The 12,498-nt window shown below is 62.0% G+C and overlaps 2 protein-coding genes across 3 annotated transcripts; one reads left to right on the forward strand and one right to left on the reverse strand.

The window, feature by feature from the left end:
- The first annotated feature begins 47 nt into the window (after window positions 1-47).
- Window positions 48-8,121, forward strand: INPP5J (inositol polyphosphate-5-phosphatase J). 2 transcript variants are annotated; one of them, XR_004360125.1, is made up of 11 exons: window positions 48-668; window positions 1,485-1,595; window positions 3,074-3,182; window positions 3,727-3,843; window positions 3,915-4,090; window positions 4,661-4,772; window positions 5,136-5,245; window positions 5,551-5,740; window positions 5,975-6,054; window positions 6,463-6,555; window positions 6,780-6,802. XR_004360125.1 is itself a non-coding variant. In XM_032705551.1 (11 exons), exons 2-11 carry the CDS (start codon window positions 3,150-3,152, stop codon window positions 7,651-7,653), a joined length of 1,695 nt encoding a protein of 564 aa, XP_032561442.1. In that variant the 5' UTR covers window positions 1,500-1,603; window positions 3,074-3,149; the 3' UTR covers window positions 7,654-8,121. The 2 variants fall into 2 exon arrangements, 1 of the variants encoding a protein (XP_032561442.1); XM_032705551.1 differs by lacking the exon at window positions 48-668 and adding an exon at window positions 7,033-8,121 and having other exon boundaries at window positions 1,500-1,603; window positions 5,975-6,112; window positions 6,780-6,884.
- Window positions 8,122-8,222: 101 nt separating this feature from the next.
- Window positions 8,223-10,956, reverse strand: PLA2G3 (phospholipase A2 group III). Its single transcript, XM_032706127.1, has 7 exons — window positions 10,524-10,956; window positions 10,318-10,450; window positions 10,109-10,243; window positions 9,521-9,999; window positions 9,282-9,411; window positions 9,037-9,171; window positions 8,223-8,877 (listed from the first exon to the last, which is right to left on the reverse strand). The coding sequence occupies exons 1-7, from the start codon at window positions 10,954-10,956 to the stop codon at window positions 8,670-8,672; spliced, it is 1,653 nt and encodes a 550-aa protein (XP_032562018.1). The 3' UTR covers window positions 8,223-8,669.
- Window positions 10,957-12,498: the final 1,542 nt, after the last annotated feature.

The following is a 12,498-nucleotide window of genomic DNA, read 5'->3' on the forward strand; positions in this document are numbered from 1 at the left end:
TCACGTGGCGGGGCCGCAAGGTGCGCGGGGCCGGGTCGGGGCCGCTCCGGTCTCCGCCCGCCGATGGACCCGGCCCGGCGCGGCAGCGCCGACTGGGGCTCAGCCGCCGGCGCGGAGCCCCGGCCCGGCCTCCCGCGCGGCCCCGGGAGCGCAGCCCGGCCCCTGCCCGAGGCAGGGGCTTCGGCGGCGCCTTTCCTCAGCGGCGGCGTCCCGGCCGGCCGCAGGAGCTCCCGGCCGGACGCCGCCTGCGACCCCTTCGGGCACGGCTGCCCGCGGCGCGCCGGGCCCGAGGAGCGGCCCCCGGGCCGGACCCCGCCCGAGGGGCTCCCGCTGCCGACCCTGCTGCCCCCCGGGCCGGGTGGCCCTCTGTCTCCAACAGCGCTCGGCCGGGCCGCCTTTCCCGCGCCGGAGCGGCGGGAGATGCTGCCTAAGGCGGAGTCCAGCGACCACATCGCGGCCTGGGCGGGCCCCGCCGTGCCCCGCGCCCCCGCGCTGCCCAAGGCCGTGTCCAGCGAGTTCCTCGCCGGCGGACGGGCGGGCTTGGCCCCCCGAGCGGAGCCGGGCGAGCTGCCCCTCCTCGGCCGGCCCCTCGGCCGCCCCGGCTCTGGCGACGCCTGCGATCCGCTACCGGACTGCCCGGGACGGGCCTCGGAGGACGGCGCGTTCCGGTGAGTGGGGCCGCGGGGGGATCGCGGGGACAAGGGGCGCAGTGCCGAGGTCTCCGCTGTGCTTTGGAGCTGCACCTCTCCTCCCACTGTGGAGGGTTCAGCTGGAGGATTTGGGGTGCGGGACTGCAGTCAGGCAGGCTCCTGCGAGGAGAATGCCTGGTGCCGCTGTCCGTGCGGGATATCATAACAGAGCCGTGGGCTACCTGCCCCCGCTGTCCCCGAGCACTGGGGCTTTCCTGGGCACTGCTCGCCCTCCCTCCCCGTTGAAACGTGTCCCTGAGACTGAGACGACTCCTTGCTGCTGCCAAATGAGCCCACGGGCCCTTTGCTGGTGCCCGTTGCGCAATGGCATTGATGTGTTGTGAGGGATGTGGCTTTGCGCTGCTGAAGGACACCACTTCGGGGCTGCAGAACCGCTGTCACATGCGCTGCCCTGGCCTTTAGGGCTGGCAGGGGCTGAGGACTCAGATCCGGGTCTTTTTTGCCAGGAGCTGTGATTCCTGGGGAAGGGAGGGGAAGCAGTTTTCTTGAAGGCTGCCTGCTGTGCCAGCATGCCTGTGTCAGCATGCCTGTGGTGACGAAAATGAGGGCTCTTTGTGCTGGTGTTTAGAATTATCAGGTGCAGATCCTGGAGGAATTTGGAAGCAAGGACCTGTCTCCCTCAAACAGGAGTTAAGGTGTATGTGCTCTGATTAAGCTTCAGTCTTTACTTCTGTTACCAGCAAATAGCTTCCTTGGTGGAGCTGGGGGCTGAACAGGGGGACAGGAATCCCTCTGAGCCCCAGTGTTAGCCTGTTCTTCCTTTGTCCTCCCAAGCATCACAGTGGTCACCTGGAACGTAGGCACAGCCATGCCCCCGAATGATGTGACATCCCTGCTGCACCTCAACACAGGCGAGACAAACGATGTGGACATGATCGCCATTGGGTAAGACGGTGAGGTGCAAGGCCCCCCTCCCCTGCCCTGCCGTATCCCTTTTCAGGGGATCCCCACAGCCCTGGAGCATGAGGAATGGGAGAGCTGCAGCCTCAGCCTCCCTGAGTCCCAGGGAAGAGGGAGGCATGTACATCACAAATGGTAATATATCTGAAAAGGTGATGGACAATCAGCTCCTGGTAGAATGTGAGTGCTGAGAGGAACCAAAACCCTTGAGTACTGATTAGACTTGAATACTCGACAAGTCTGAGGCTGGCTGTGCCAGGCCAAGTGAACCATGGCAGTCCTGGGGTCAGGTCTGTCGAGGCATTTAACTCACCTGCCCCAAGTTCTCTAGGAGTGTTTTCCTCCTCTCTGCTTTTGTGCATGGTATGCAGGCCTCAAGGGCATAGATCTGCTGTTCTCCCATAGCTGGGTTGGCTCCATGCCCCTGGTACACGGAGCTGCTGGCAAGGCAGTGCCACAGTGTGGTGGTGAGACGAGCTTGCCAGCATTTGAGCACAGACTGGTCCCTTGAGGTCTGTGGTGGTTTGTGGATTCCTGCTAAGGCCCCGGGCTGCACTGTGTCTTTGCACAGGGAGCAGGAAGTAGCCTCTGCCTGCAGGTGTGATATAGGAAAGCTGGATCTGCCTCCAGGAGGCTGCCAGGGACTGCCCTGGAGCTCCTAGCCTTGGGGATAGTGGTGGAAGGCTGAGGCTGCCAGAGCTATAACACTGTGTTGGAGCAAATCTCCCAGTCTCCTTGGCCTTGCGGACCAATGGGATGGGACTGTGTGGGCTGTGGAGATGGACCTGAGCTGGATGGATGGGGTGAGGGGTGTAGCTGACAGCATGGGATGTGCTGGGACCGTGTTAGGTCCAGGACAGGGAATCCCGCAGTTCTCACCTCCCGGCATCTCTGGCTGTCTCCTTCCTCTGACCTGTATCTTTGTGCACCAAGCACCTGATATTTTTGGGCAAGACACTTCCTGATTCTGCTGTTCTCTGTGGACATTGTTCCTTCTTTTCACTAATTGCTGAGCTGGGAGGAGCACTACTAACTTTCTGGTTGCTGCTGCTCCAAGCTGGGTGGCGCAAATGCATCTGAACACTCTGCGCTGGTGAGACTTGACTTCTGTGTAGAGACTGATTCAACTGAAAGGCCCTTTAAGCCCCTCTTGCACCTTGAGATGGGCTTTAGGCAGCTTCAGCTGCCCAGCTCTGTGCAGCTGAACTGCTTCTGCTTTAGAAGGGGCCAAGGCCTCCTGGGTTCAGGGCCACTTGTGCCTCCTGCCAGCACATGGTCCAGCATCACTGGAGCAAGGACGTGGCTGGTTTGTGCTCTAAACCTAGGGTCTTCCCTTGAACTGGCCTTCCCACCCTGTACTGCTCCCCAGTACTGTGCTTTGGCAACTTTCCCAAGGAGCTCTCTCTACCTGGGACACAGACACTTTCCTGGTGTGGCTGAGGGACCTATCCCCTTCCTCCCAGGCTGCAGGAGGTGAACTCCAAGATAAACAAGCGCCTGAAGGATGCCCTCTTCACAGATCAGTGGAGCGAGCTCTTCATGGATGTGCTGAGTCCCTTCCATTTCATCCTGGTAAGGAGTCCTGAAGAAGCTGGCAGCTGGTGTTCCCTCTGTCTGCCAGGCAGGTGTGCCACAGGGAGGGAGAGTTGGACTGCAGGGCAGAGGGAGGTGCGGTGGGAGAGACAGCCTGTAGCCTCCAAACAGTATGTGGGGGCCAGTGCTGCACCTCACCAGTGAGCTGTCTGGGTTGTGCCACCCTGCTCCTTTTCCTATGCTTATGCTTCCCCTCTGGAGCTTTGGGGCCACTTCTTGTGGCCTGCTGCATTGAACCAGGGTCCAGAGGTGAATGTGGGAACTGGCCTGTGCTGCTGACAGTAGCTTGTGGGCCCGGAGGCAGATTCGGTTCCCAGAGGCACTCACCCCAGAACATATGTAAGCCCAGCATCTCTGAGGCTCAGGCTTGGCTGTCGGTGTTCAGGAGGGTGCACACAGATCTCTGAACTGAACATGCTGTTAGTCACCTGCAGGATGGGGGGACACACGAAGGATGGAAGTGCTGCCTCATGGCCCCTGTGGGCTCTCTACCATTCTACTCCAGCTCCTGCTCCCATTCCAGGTCAGCACGGTGCGGATGCAAGGTGTTATCCTGCTGGTGTTTGCCAAGTACTACCACCTGCCCTTTCTGCAGGACATCCAGACAGATTGTACCAGGACGGGGCTAGGGGGCTACTGGGTGAGTGTGGCCCTGGGGGAAGGTGGCAAGGGGCTGGCTTCCCAAGGAGTCATGGGATCCTCTCGGTGCAGGGCAACAAGGGTGGGGTGAGTGTTCGTCTCTCCATCTTCGGCCACATGGTCTGCTTCCTGAACTGCCACCTGCCAGCGCACCTGGAGAAGGCGGAGCAGCGCAAGGAGGACTTTGCCACCATACTGCACATGCAGCAATTTGAGGGGCGTGTGGCCAACGGCATCCTGGACCACGAGTGCGTACCCCACCACTTTGCTCCCCAGTCTGGGCTCTAGTGCCAGCCCCAGTCCTTGCCCCCCCCCCCATGTAGGGTCTGGGGTCTGACCTCTGCATCCCAGCACAGCCTGGAGATCAGGTCTTGCCTGCAGAATTGTCCCGTGGCTCAGTGGGAACTCAGCATGGTGGGGTAGGTGTTTAGAGGGGTCTCTGGTCTCCTGTAAGGGCACATTCAGGCCTGGTGCAGTTCCTGCTGTACTAGTCCAGTTGTGGTTTGGGACCGGTGAGGTGGAGGGCCCAGCTCTGCACAGCCTGTTTAGTCTGACTCTGGTGGGTGCCTCACTGTGGAAATTTCCACCCTCGATTTCAGCTCAGGGCAGTCTGTCTGGTTTGGTTAATGGTGCCTAGTCCTACCTTGCAGATTCCTGGCAGCTGGCCAGCCTGCCGGCTGAGTGCTGACCTGTGCCAGTGCTCCCAAGACTGCCTGTGCTGCAGGCTGAGGCTGCACACAGTCTGGGGACATTTTTCCCCTGCTGTCCCCAGCCCCAGTAGCCTCAGCCCTTTCAGCCCGTTGCCCTCTCTCCCACAGCCTTGTGTTCTGGTTTGGGGACCTCAATTTCCGCATTGAGAGCCTGGACATCTGCTTTGTGAAGTATGCCATTGACAGCAACGTCCTGAGCCAGCTCTGGGAGAAGGACCAGGTGAGAGATGGGCACGATGCCAGACTCCGCTGGGCCCTGAGCAGTGTTTGACTCTCCCCAAAACTGTCTGTGCAGCTGTGGGACAGGACATGTCGCCTTGAAGCCCATAGGGCATGAGGAGCTCTGGCTCTCTTGTCTCTGTGGGGAAGAGGCAGCAGAGTCCCTGTGCACATGCTTCCCTTGTTAGTGTGAGGAACACCCGAGGCACTGGGTCTACAAACTGGCTGCTGGCATAGATGGACAAACCCTGAGAGCTGTGGGAGCTGGCAGGAATGGGGCAAGGATGTGACTGTGTGAGACCAGAGAGATCTTGGTCTGATCATGGGGGCTGGTGTGCTCCTTTACCTTCTCTCTTTCCCGCAGCTGAACATTGCCAAAAGCACCTGGCCTGTTCTGAGAGGCTTTCAGGAGGGACCCCTGAACTTCCCACCCACCTTTAAATTTGATGTTGGCACCAACAAGTACGACAGCAGGTAGGAGAGCAGAGCTGGTGGGCGTGAGCTGGGGGAGAGGGATGCAGGAGCAGTGAGGCTCAGAGCCAGGGTGGATGCTTGTGTGGATGGGTGGGGGGAGCAGCTGTGCTGGGGCAGGCATGGGCTGGACTGGGACACGACTGCAGTGCTGGTGCCAGTGCAGGTCTATCCCTGCAGCCACGCTGAGCTGAGTACCGAGATGAGCTCCCCCCTCTGCCCATGCATGCCGTAGTGCCAGGGGGAGGCAGTTTGGGTCAGAGCCCACTGCCCCTGCCAGGCAAGAGATGCCCCTCTGTGCCCTGCAGTGCCAAGAAGCGAAAACCTGCCTGGACTGACCGCATCCTGTGGAAGATCAAATCCCCCAGCAAAGGGCTGGGGGCAGGCAGGCACCGGCCCAGCCAGGGCGTGCTGTCGGTGAGCCAACTCTGCTACTGCAGCCACATGGAGTACACCGTCAGCGACCACAAGCCAGTAGCTGCCATCTTTGCTGTGCAGGTGAGCACTGTCCAGGGCTGGTGGGAATGCAGGCAGGAGCTGCAGGGGTGGGATGCCCAGCTTCTGTGGGGGGTGGCGTACTTTATTTCTGTTTGGCAAACTCAGCTGCCTTGCCCCTGTCTGGGGGCTGCTGTGGGTGTATGCACGGGGGGGCCCAGACCCAGAGAGGTGCCACTGGGCAACAGGGGCAGCTCTTTGCCATGCCCTTGCTCACCATGCACCTGTCTCTGACAGTTCGCTTCCAAGGTGGACAAGCCCCCGGTTGAGATTTATGTGGCTGACGAGTGGAGCAGGCCTGAGCAAGCAGTTGTCAGGTACAAGATGGCTGTTGGCTTCCACCGGAGCTCCTGGGACTGGATAGGACTCTACCGGGTAGGGGCTTGGGGGCTGCTGGGGCTGGAGGGAGTGGGGAGCACTGCACAGCACTGCGGGGGTCCCTTCTGAGCTACCCCTCACCAGCGAACATGGGTGCACGGCGCGGAGCTGTGCCCTCTCTTCCCCTGGCAGCATGATGTGGCCCTGCTTCAGGAGGCTCAGGTCCAGCAGTTCCCTCTTCCTCCTGCTCCACAGGCCCCACAGGGCCCTGGTACAGCTGGGGGGTGTGAGGCAGCTCTGGGTCTCCCTGGTGTAAGCAGAGAGTGCAGGCCAGGCATGGGTGATGGTGCCAAGTGGGGCTGATGTTCCCCCACCCCCACTCACCTTTGTTCTCCTATGTAACATAGGTAGGCTTTCGGCACCCTAAAGACTACGTGTCCTATGTCTGGGCTAGGAGTGATGATGGGGAGCGCTGCCTAGAGAAGCAGCTCTGTGCACAGGTGAGCTGGGGCCAGCCCTACTGGCACGTCTGTCCCACTGTGGGGGAACAATGGCCCCTTCGTGCCCCTGGATGGGGGTGGAGGGCACCTTATTGCTTTGTGCTGAGCCTCCGGCAGGCCCGTAGTGCTGGCAGCAGGAATTTGTGCTTTTGGCTGGGGCTGGAGGTGGGAGGGGGCACCCCTGTGCCCAGCCCTGGTGTCCACCAGGTGTTTCTGGGCTGCAGGTGATGTTCTCTGAGGAAGCGCTGCCCAAGGGGAACGGCGAGTACATCCTTGGATACTACAGCAACACCTGCAGCAGCATTGCTGGTGTGACTGAGCCCTTCCAGGTGAGCACAGCCAAGAGATGAGGGTGAGGGGCTGGGGGAGGCAGGGGGAGGGATGTATGTGGGGATCCCTGGCTGGGGGAGACCAGCTGCTGTGGTACCCCACAGCCCCCTGTGAGAGTCAGCCAGCAGTGCTGATGCAGGGGTGCAGATCTCCCTGCCTAGATCAGAGGAGGGCAGCAGCCCCACGGACAGCTCAGGCAGCAGCTCAGAAGAGGATGACAGTACACTTGTCCTGTTGGCCCCCAAATCCCGGAGCCCCAGCCCGGGCAAGATGAAACGGCACCGGAGCCGAAGCCCAAGCCTGGCCAAGTTCCAGGGTCTCATCCTGCGGCCATCAAGCCGGGACAGGGGAACGAGCCGCAGCCCCTCGCCCCAGAGCCGCCGCGGCCTCCCCAGGGATATCCCCACCATCCATGTGCCCCAGGAAGAGCTGGGGTGCTGTGGAGCCAAAGGCAAGGAGCTGAGGCAGGCAGCTGACAGCCTGGAGAGCAGCTCTTTCTACCAGACTGTACAGGAGCGGGGTGGCCCCCAGCATGTCTCCACTGACAGCCCGCTGGCCAGGGCTGACCCTCGGAACCTGGGCCTGCTGCCTGCACTCCGCCTGGAGATGATTGACAAGGCTCTGGGCTGGCGGCAAGAGAATGTGGATCAGGGCTATTATCCCTGCCGGAGGATGAGCCCCACCAGCCCCCCAGGCTGTGGCACATCCCCAAAAGAGGGCTGCAGCCCCCAGGAACTGGACAGCCATAGCTGTGCCATGGGCCGCTGATGCAGTGGCCCCCTTCCTCCTCCCCGTAGCGCGCTCGCTGTGTGCTTTCCTCTGCCACTTTCCTGCTAAGACACCCCCTCCCTTATTTATTGCAGTGACTCCTCACCCCTGTTGTGTGCCTGGCAGGTAGGGGTACTTCCCTCTACTCCCCTCAGCCCAAGCTGCTCCCCAGGGCAGGGCTGGGAGGTGACCCAGGGGAGGGTGGGCAAAGCTGGTCTAGCACAGTTTGGGGAGACCCTCATGAGCTTCCACATGCAGGATTCTTAAGTCCCATGACAGGAGTGCTGGCCTTGCACCCAAGGTGGCAGGGGAGGCCAAGGCAGGGCTCTGGCAGGAATGGTGATGGGCACAGAGCGAGGACCATCCCAGGGTACCCCAGAGATCAAAGCTTGCTCCTTCCCTGCTCTACCACTGTGCCTCAGCCTGGACATAGTGCAAGCAACAAAATAAACGATCCTGTCCACTCCAGCTGCACTGTGGTCACTGCCAGAGGGCAGGATCAGCCCTGGGGGTGGGGGCTGCAGCGTGGCGTGAACAGGGGGCAGAAGGCTCAGCCCTGGCACCATAGATCATGCTCTGACCATTCTTTATTTATCTTCTGCTGCAAGCATAGACTGACCCCAGCCATCCTACTGTGCCTGGGCAAGAGGGTCAGGATCACACCTCACTGTTCAGGCCCCCCAGTTGAAGGGTCACCAATATAGGGGTGGGGGGCCCTGCCACCCCCCTGGCCCCAGAGCACAACAGGGAAGGGAAAACAATAAGTTTCCCCTTTCCTGAGCCCTCCTATTTTCTTCCCCTTACTTTGATGCTCGTGGATGGCAACCACAACTCCTTGAGTCTTCTCAGTCCCTCTGCCTGCTCTGGCTGTGGTCCCCAGCTCCATGCAGTCATGCCAGCAGCCGTGCTCAGTGCTATCCTTTGTCTAAAGGACCAGGAACCAAGCAGCTGTAGGCTGCAGCTACTGCACAGCACATCTTCCTCCCCTTCCTTCCCAAGGCAGCACTGCTCAGGCATCATCGGGGCACTGTGTGGGGCTGAGCACCCAGCCCCTGTTCCATGGCCAGGTGCTGGCAGTGCTCACAGAGGCTGCCTCCCCGGGCCTGTGTCTTCCAGTCTGGATGCTTGGTCTTGGAGCTCACATGAAGAGGGCCCCAACGCCTCAGGGTCTTTTTGAGCCGCTTTGCAGGTAAAAGCACAGCCCTGGTCACTGTGGTACAGCTGCTGGAGAAGCAAAGCTGGGCATGTCAGTGTAACCCTGCAGCACTGACAGCCACTGCCTGCCCTGCAACCTGCTCATGGCATGGCAGAGCAGAGGCCAGTGCTTACACTCCTGGCTTCATGCCCCACACAGGCCACAGCCCCTTGATTCTTGGCACTTACCTGTCCTGAGAACCCCTGCCTGGGCTGCAGGCAGCAAGCTGCTCCAGAGCAAAGCAGTCTGTGGCAATGTGGTTAGCCAGGACAGCCACCTCCATGTTACTGCAGTTCCTCACCCTGCGCAGGCACCGTGCCAGCCTGCAGGCACAGGAGGGCCGTGGTCAGCAGGTGTTGGCCAGGGTGGACATCCCACCTCCTCTGATCCCAAACTGTCTGCACACAGTGCCCTTTTCTTCCTGGACACACACCTGTGGGTGCAGTTGCAGTGGAGGAGTGTCTGGCTGTTCACGTTGTGCAGCTGGTACCTCACCTCGTGGGGTGCGATCTGGTGCTCACACTTACCCAGGTGCTTGTAGCACCTGCACACCCTGCCTGGGCCTGAGGACAGCAGGGAGGTGAAGGGCACCCCCCAGCGTATGACCCCACCAGGCTGAGGCCTTGAGACACCCCAGCTGTGGTGCACGCTCTACCCATGGCACCAGCTCACCCTGCTGCCTGCGCTCCTCCACAGTGGGCACTGGGGTGGGCCCACTCCATGCTGCTGCGGTTGGGCTGGGTCTCACCCTGCCATCCCAAGGGTGGGCCAAGCCCTCAGCTCCTTGCTCTGCTCTTCCCAGTGCGTTCCTTGCTCCAGCTGGATCCTGTCCCAACGTGGTCAGTGCTGTTGGGGGGCCAGGCTTCAGCCCTTGCTGCGCTGCTCGGTGCCTGGCTGTGGGCTCAGCCTTGTCCCTGGCCAATGCAGGGATACCTGGGTCCTGCTGGGCTGTCTCAGGTCTCTGTGCCTGGCGGCGCCCAGGCTTTGGCTCCAGTTCCTGTCGGAGCCGCTTGCGCGCTGCTCTAGAGGAATTCCTTCCCTTACCCGGGGGCTGTGCAGCAGAGCTGCCTCTCTCCTCTGCGGGCAGGCTGGGGTGGTACTGACTCTGCTGCACCATCCTGGCCAAGGGTACAACACCGTAACGCTCACACCTGGGGACACCACATGCTGTGAGGCCCTGCACACCAGCCCAGCCAAGCCATGCCCGGTAAGGCAGCTAGGCAGGGCGCACTGGGGACCGGGGCCCCCCCAGGCACTCACCCGCCCCACCAGTGCCACTGGATGCACTCCTCACTCTCTTCCAGCACGAAGCACGGCACCTCCAGCAGGTTGAAGAAGGTGACGCCGATGATGTTGGACACGGTGTCGTTGATGGCGAGCAGGCAATGCCGGAACCTGCAGGCAGGGATCGGTGAGCGGGGCTGGTGTCCCCAGCCCTCCCGGTGCCCCTCCCCCGGCCCTGGGCGCACCTGGCGTCGCAGTCGCAGTGGGACACGGTGTGCAGGCGGTAGTTGCGGATGCCGTAGTTGAACTGCAACGCCGTGATCTGCGCCCAACACTGGTCGTGCTCCCGGCAGCACCGATCGGGGCCGCGGAACAGCCCTGCGGAGGCGCAGGTGAGCGCGGCCCCGCGGAGGGAGCCCAGGTTCCCGCGCCGCCCCCCGCCGCCCCGTACCCAGCTCACTCCAGTTCCCTGCAGAGTCCCCGGCCCCACACCACAACGTGCCCGGCAGCGTCCAGCCCCGGCGGCGGCGTTGGCGCTGCGCTCCCGCCTTTGCGGGGTCGGTGCAGGCGGCGCGGCGCCGCCACAGCGCGGACAGGGCCCGGCGCAGCGCGGCCCTGGGCACGGCGGGCGGGCGGCGCGCGCAAGCGGCGCGGAAGGCGCGGACGAGACGCGGGTCGCGGCGGGCCCAGCAGGCGCGAAGGCGGCCGGGGGCGGCCAAGGCGCTCTCGACCAGCGCAGAGCCGGTGCCGGTACCGCGGCCCAGGAACGCCACGTAGCGCGCGCCGTCCCCGCCCGCCGCCTCCCGCGCGCACACGGCCCCACCGGGCCAGGCACGCGCGCATGCGCACACGACCGCACAAGCCAGCACCACACGCACCCACATCCCGCTCACCGCCCCCGCCCCGCGCCCCGCTTTAACCCCGCGCGCGGGGCGGACACGGCGTTGATTGGCCCGTGCCGAACAGGCCCCGCCCCGCCCCGGGGCAGAGCAGTGGGAGGGGCAGCGCTGGCACCTCCCCATCGCGGGTACCACCCCCATTTAGGGCACTCTCCTGCCCCGTTGGCCCCCCATCCTAGGCAGCGCCTGCTACGGCCACACCCATTCCATGCTTTCTCTTCCTGGGCACCCATGCATGTGCCCTCACGTGCACGACTGAGCACAAGTGTGTGTGCAGGTGCGCGCAGGTGCCTGCACACTCACCTTATGCACACGTATACGCATGCGTGTGTGTGTGTGTGTGCACGTGCCTGTGTGCTGTGCGTAAGCAGTCGTGTGCATGCACCCACATGGGCTGTAAGCACGCCCCTGCCCAGGGGCACTGTATGCAGTCAAGACACAGAGCACTGTCCTGCCCAGCTCCTGTGGAAGTTGCCCATGGCCCAAGACTGTTCGAGGCTGGAGGATCCTCGGGGATGGAGCCTCCACAGCCTCCCTGGGCATTCTCTGCTACTGCCTGACCTTCACAGTACAAAGTTGTTTCTTGATGTTCAAAGGAACCTCCCATGTCCTAGTTTGTGCCCATTGCACTTTATCCTGGCATCACTGGGAAGAGACAAACTGTGGTCTCTTGGCACCCTCCCTGCCTGTGTGTTAACAGGATTCTCCAAACTTCAGCCACTGCTCCCGCAGCCGCTCCCCCCAGGATAGGTGCTCCAATTCTTCCACCACAGTCATGGCCCTTTGCTGGACTCACCCCACATGTCTGTGCCTTGTCTAGGTGATCCCAGCTGGAGCAGCACAGCTTCCTGCTGGTGCTCCCTGCCCGGCTCTGCCCAGTGCAGCTGGGGCTGCTGCTGTGAGGACACATCCCTGGCTCCTGCTCAGCTCTGCCCCGCAGAATCCCAAGGTCCATCCCTGCAGAGCTACTTTCCAACTGGTGGCCCAACCTATGCTGTACAATATGCACCTGGGAACTGGGATCTCTCTCCCCTGGAAATACCCCAGGAGGGTAGCTGGGCTGTGGGACAGATCTCAGCATGGCCAGTGAGTCTGGGAACCCCCATCTCCCATCCCAGAGGGATGCCAGCCCTGCTCTGGAGAATTGGCCCACTGGAGTCCAGCTGCACCTCTCTGCCAAAAGGGAGCTGGGAAGGGGCTGGAAAGAAAAAGACAGAAAGAAGGATGGAAGGAAAGAAGGACGGAAGCAAGGAAGGAAGGACCACCATGATTTCACTGGTATGGCTCTTCCTTCCAGGGCCATGTCTGTGTCCAGGCTGATGCTCTGCACTACTGGGGTTCTGCAGGCCAGCGGGGTCAGGAGGGACAGTTTGTGGAGCCCCATGAGCCCTAACCCTAACCCGGGGACACCACAGGCTGATAGATAGGGCTCAGCAGTGATGGCTTATCTCACCTTATCAGGATTTCCCTGACAGCATGCACTGCAGAGAGGGCAGAGTCCACCCTGTGGCAGTGATAGGGCTGTGT

This window comes from Chiroxiphia lanceolata, chromosome 18 (genome assembly GCF_009829145.1).
Source record: "Chiroxiphia lanceolata isolate bChiLan1 chromosome 18, bChiLan1.pri, whole genome shotgun sequence".
NCBI lineage: Eukaryota > Metazoa > Chordata > Aves > Passeriformes > Pipridae > Chiroxiphia > Chiroxiphia lanceolata.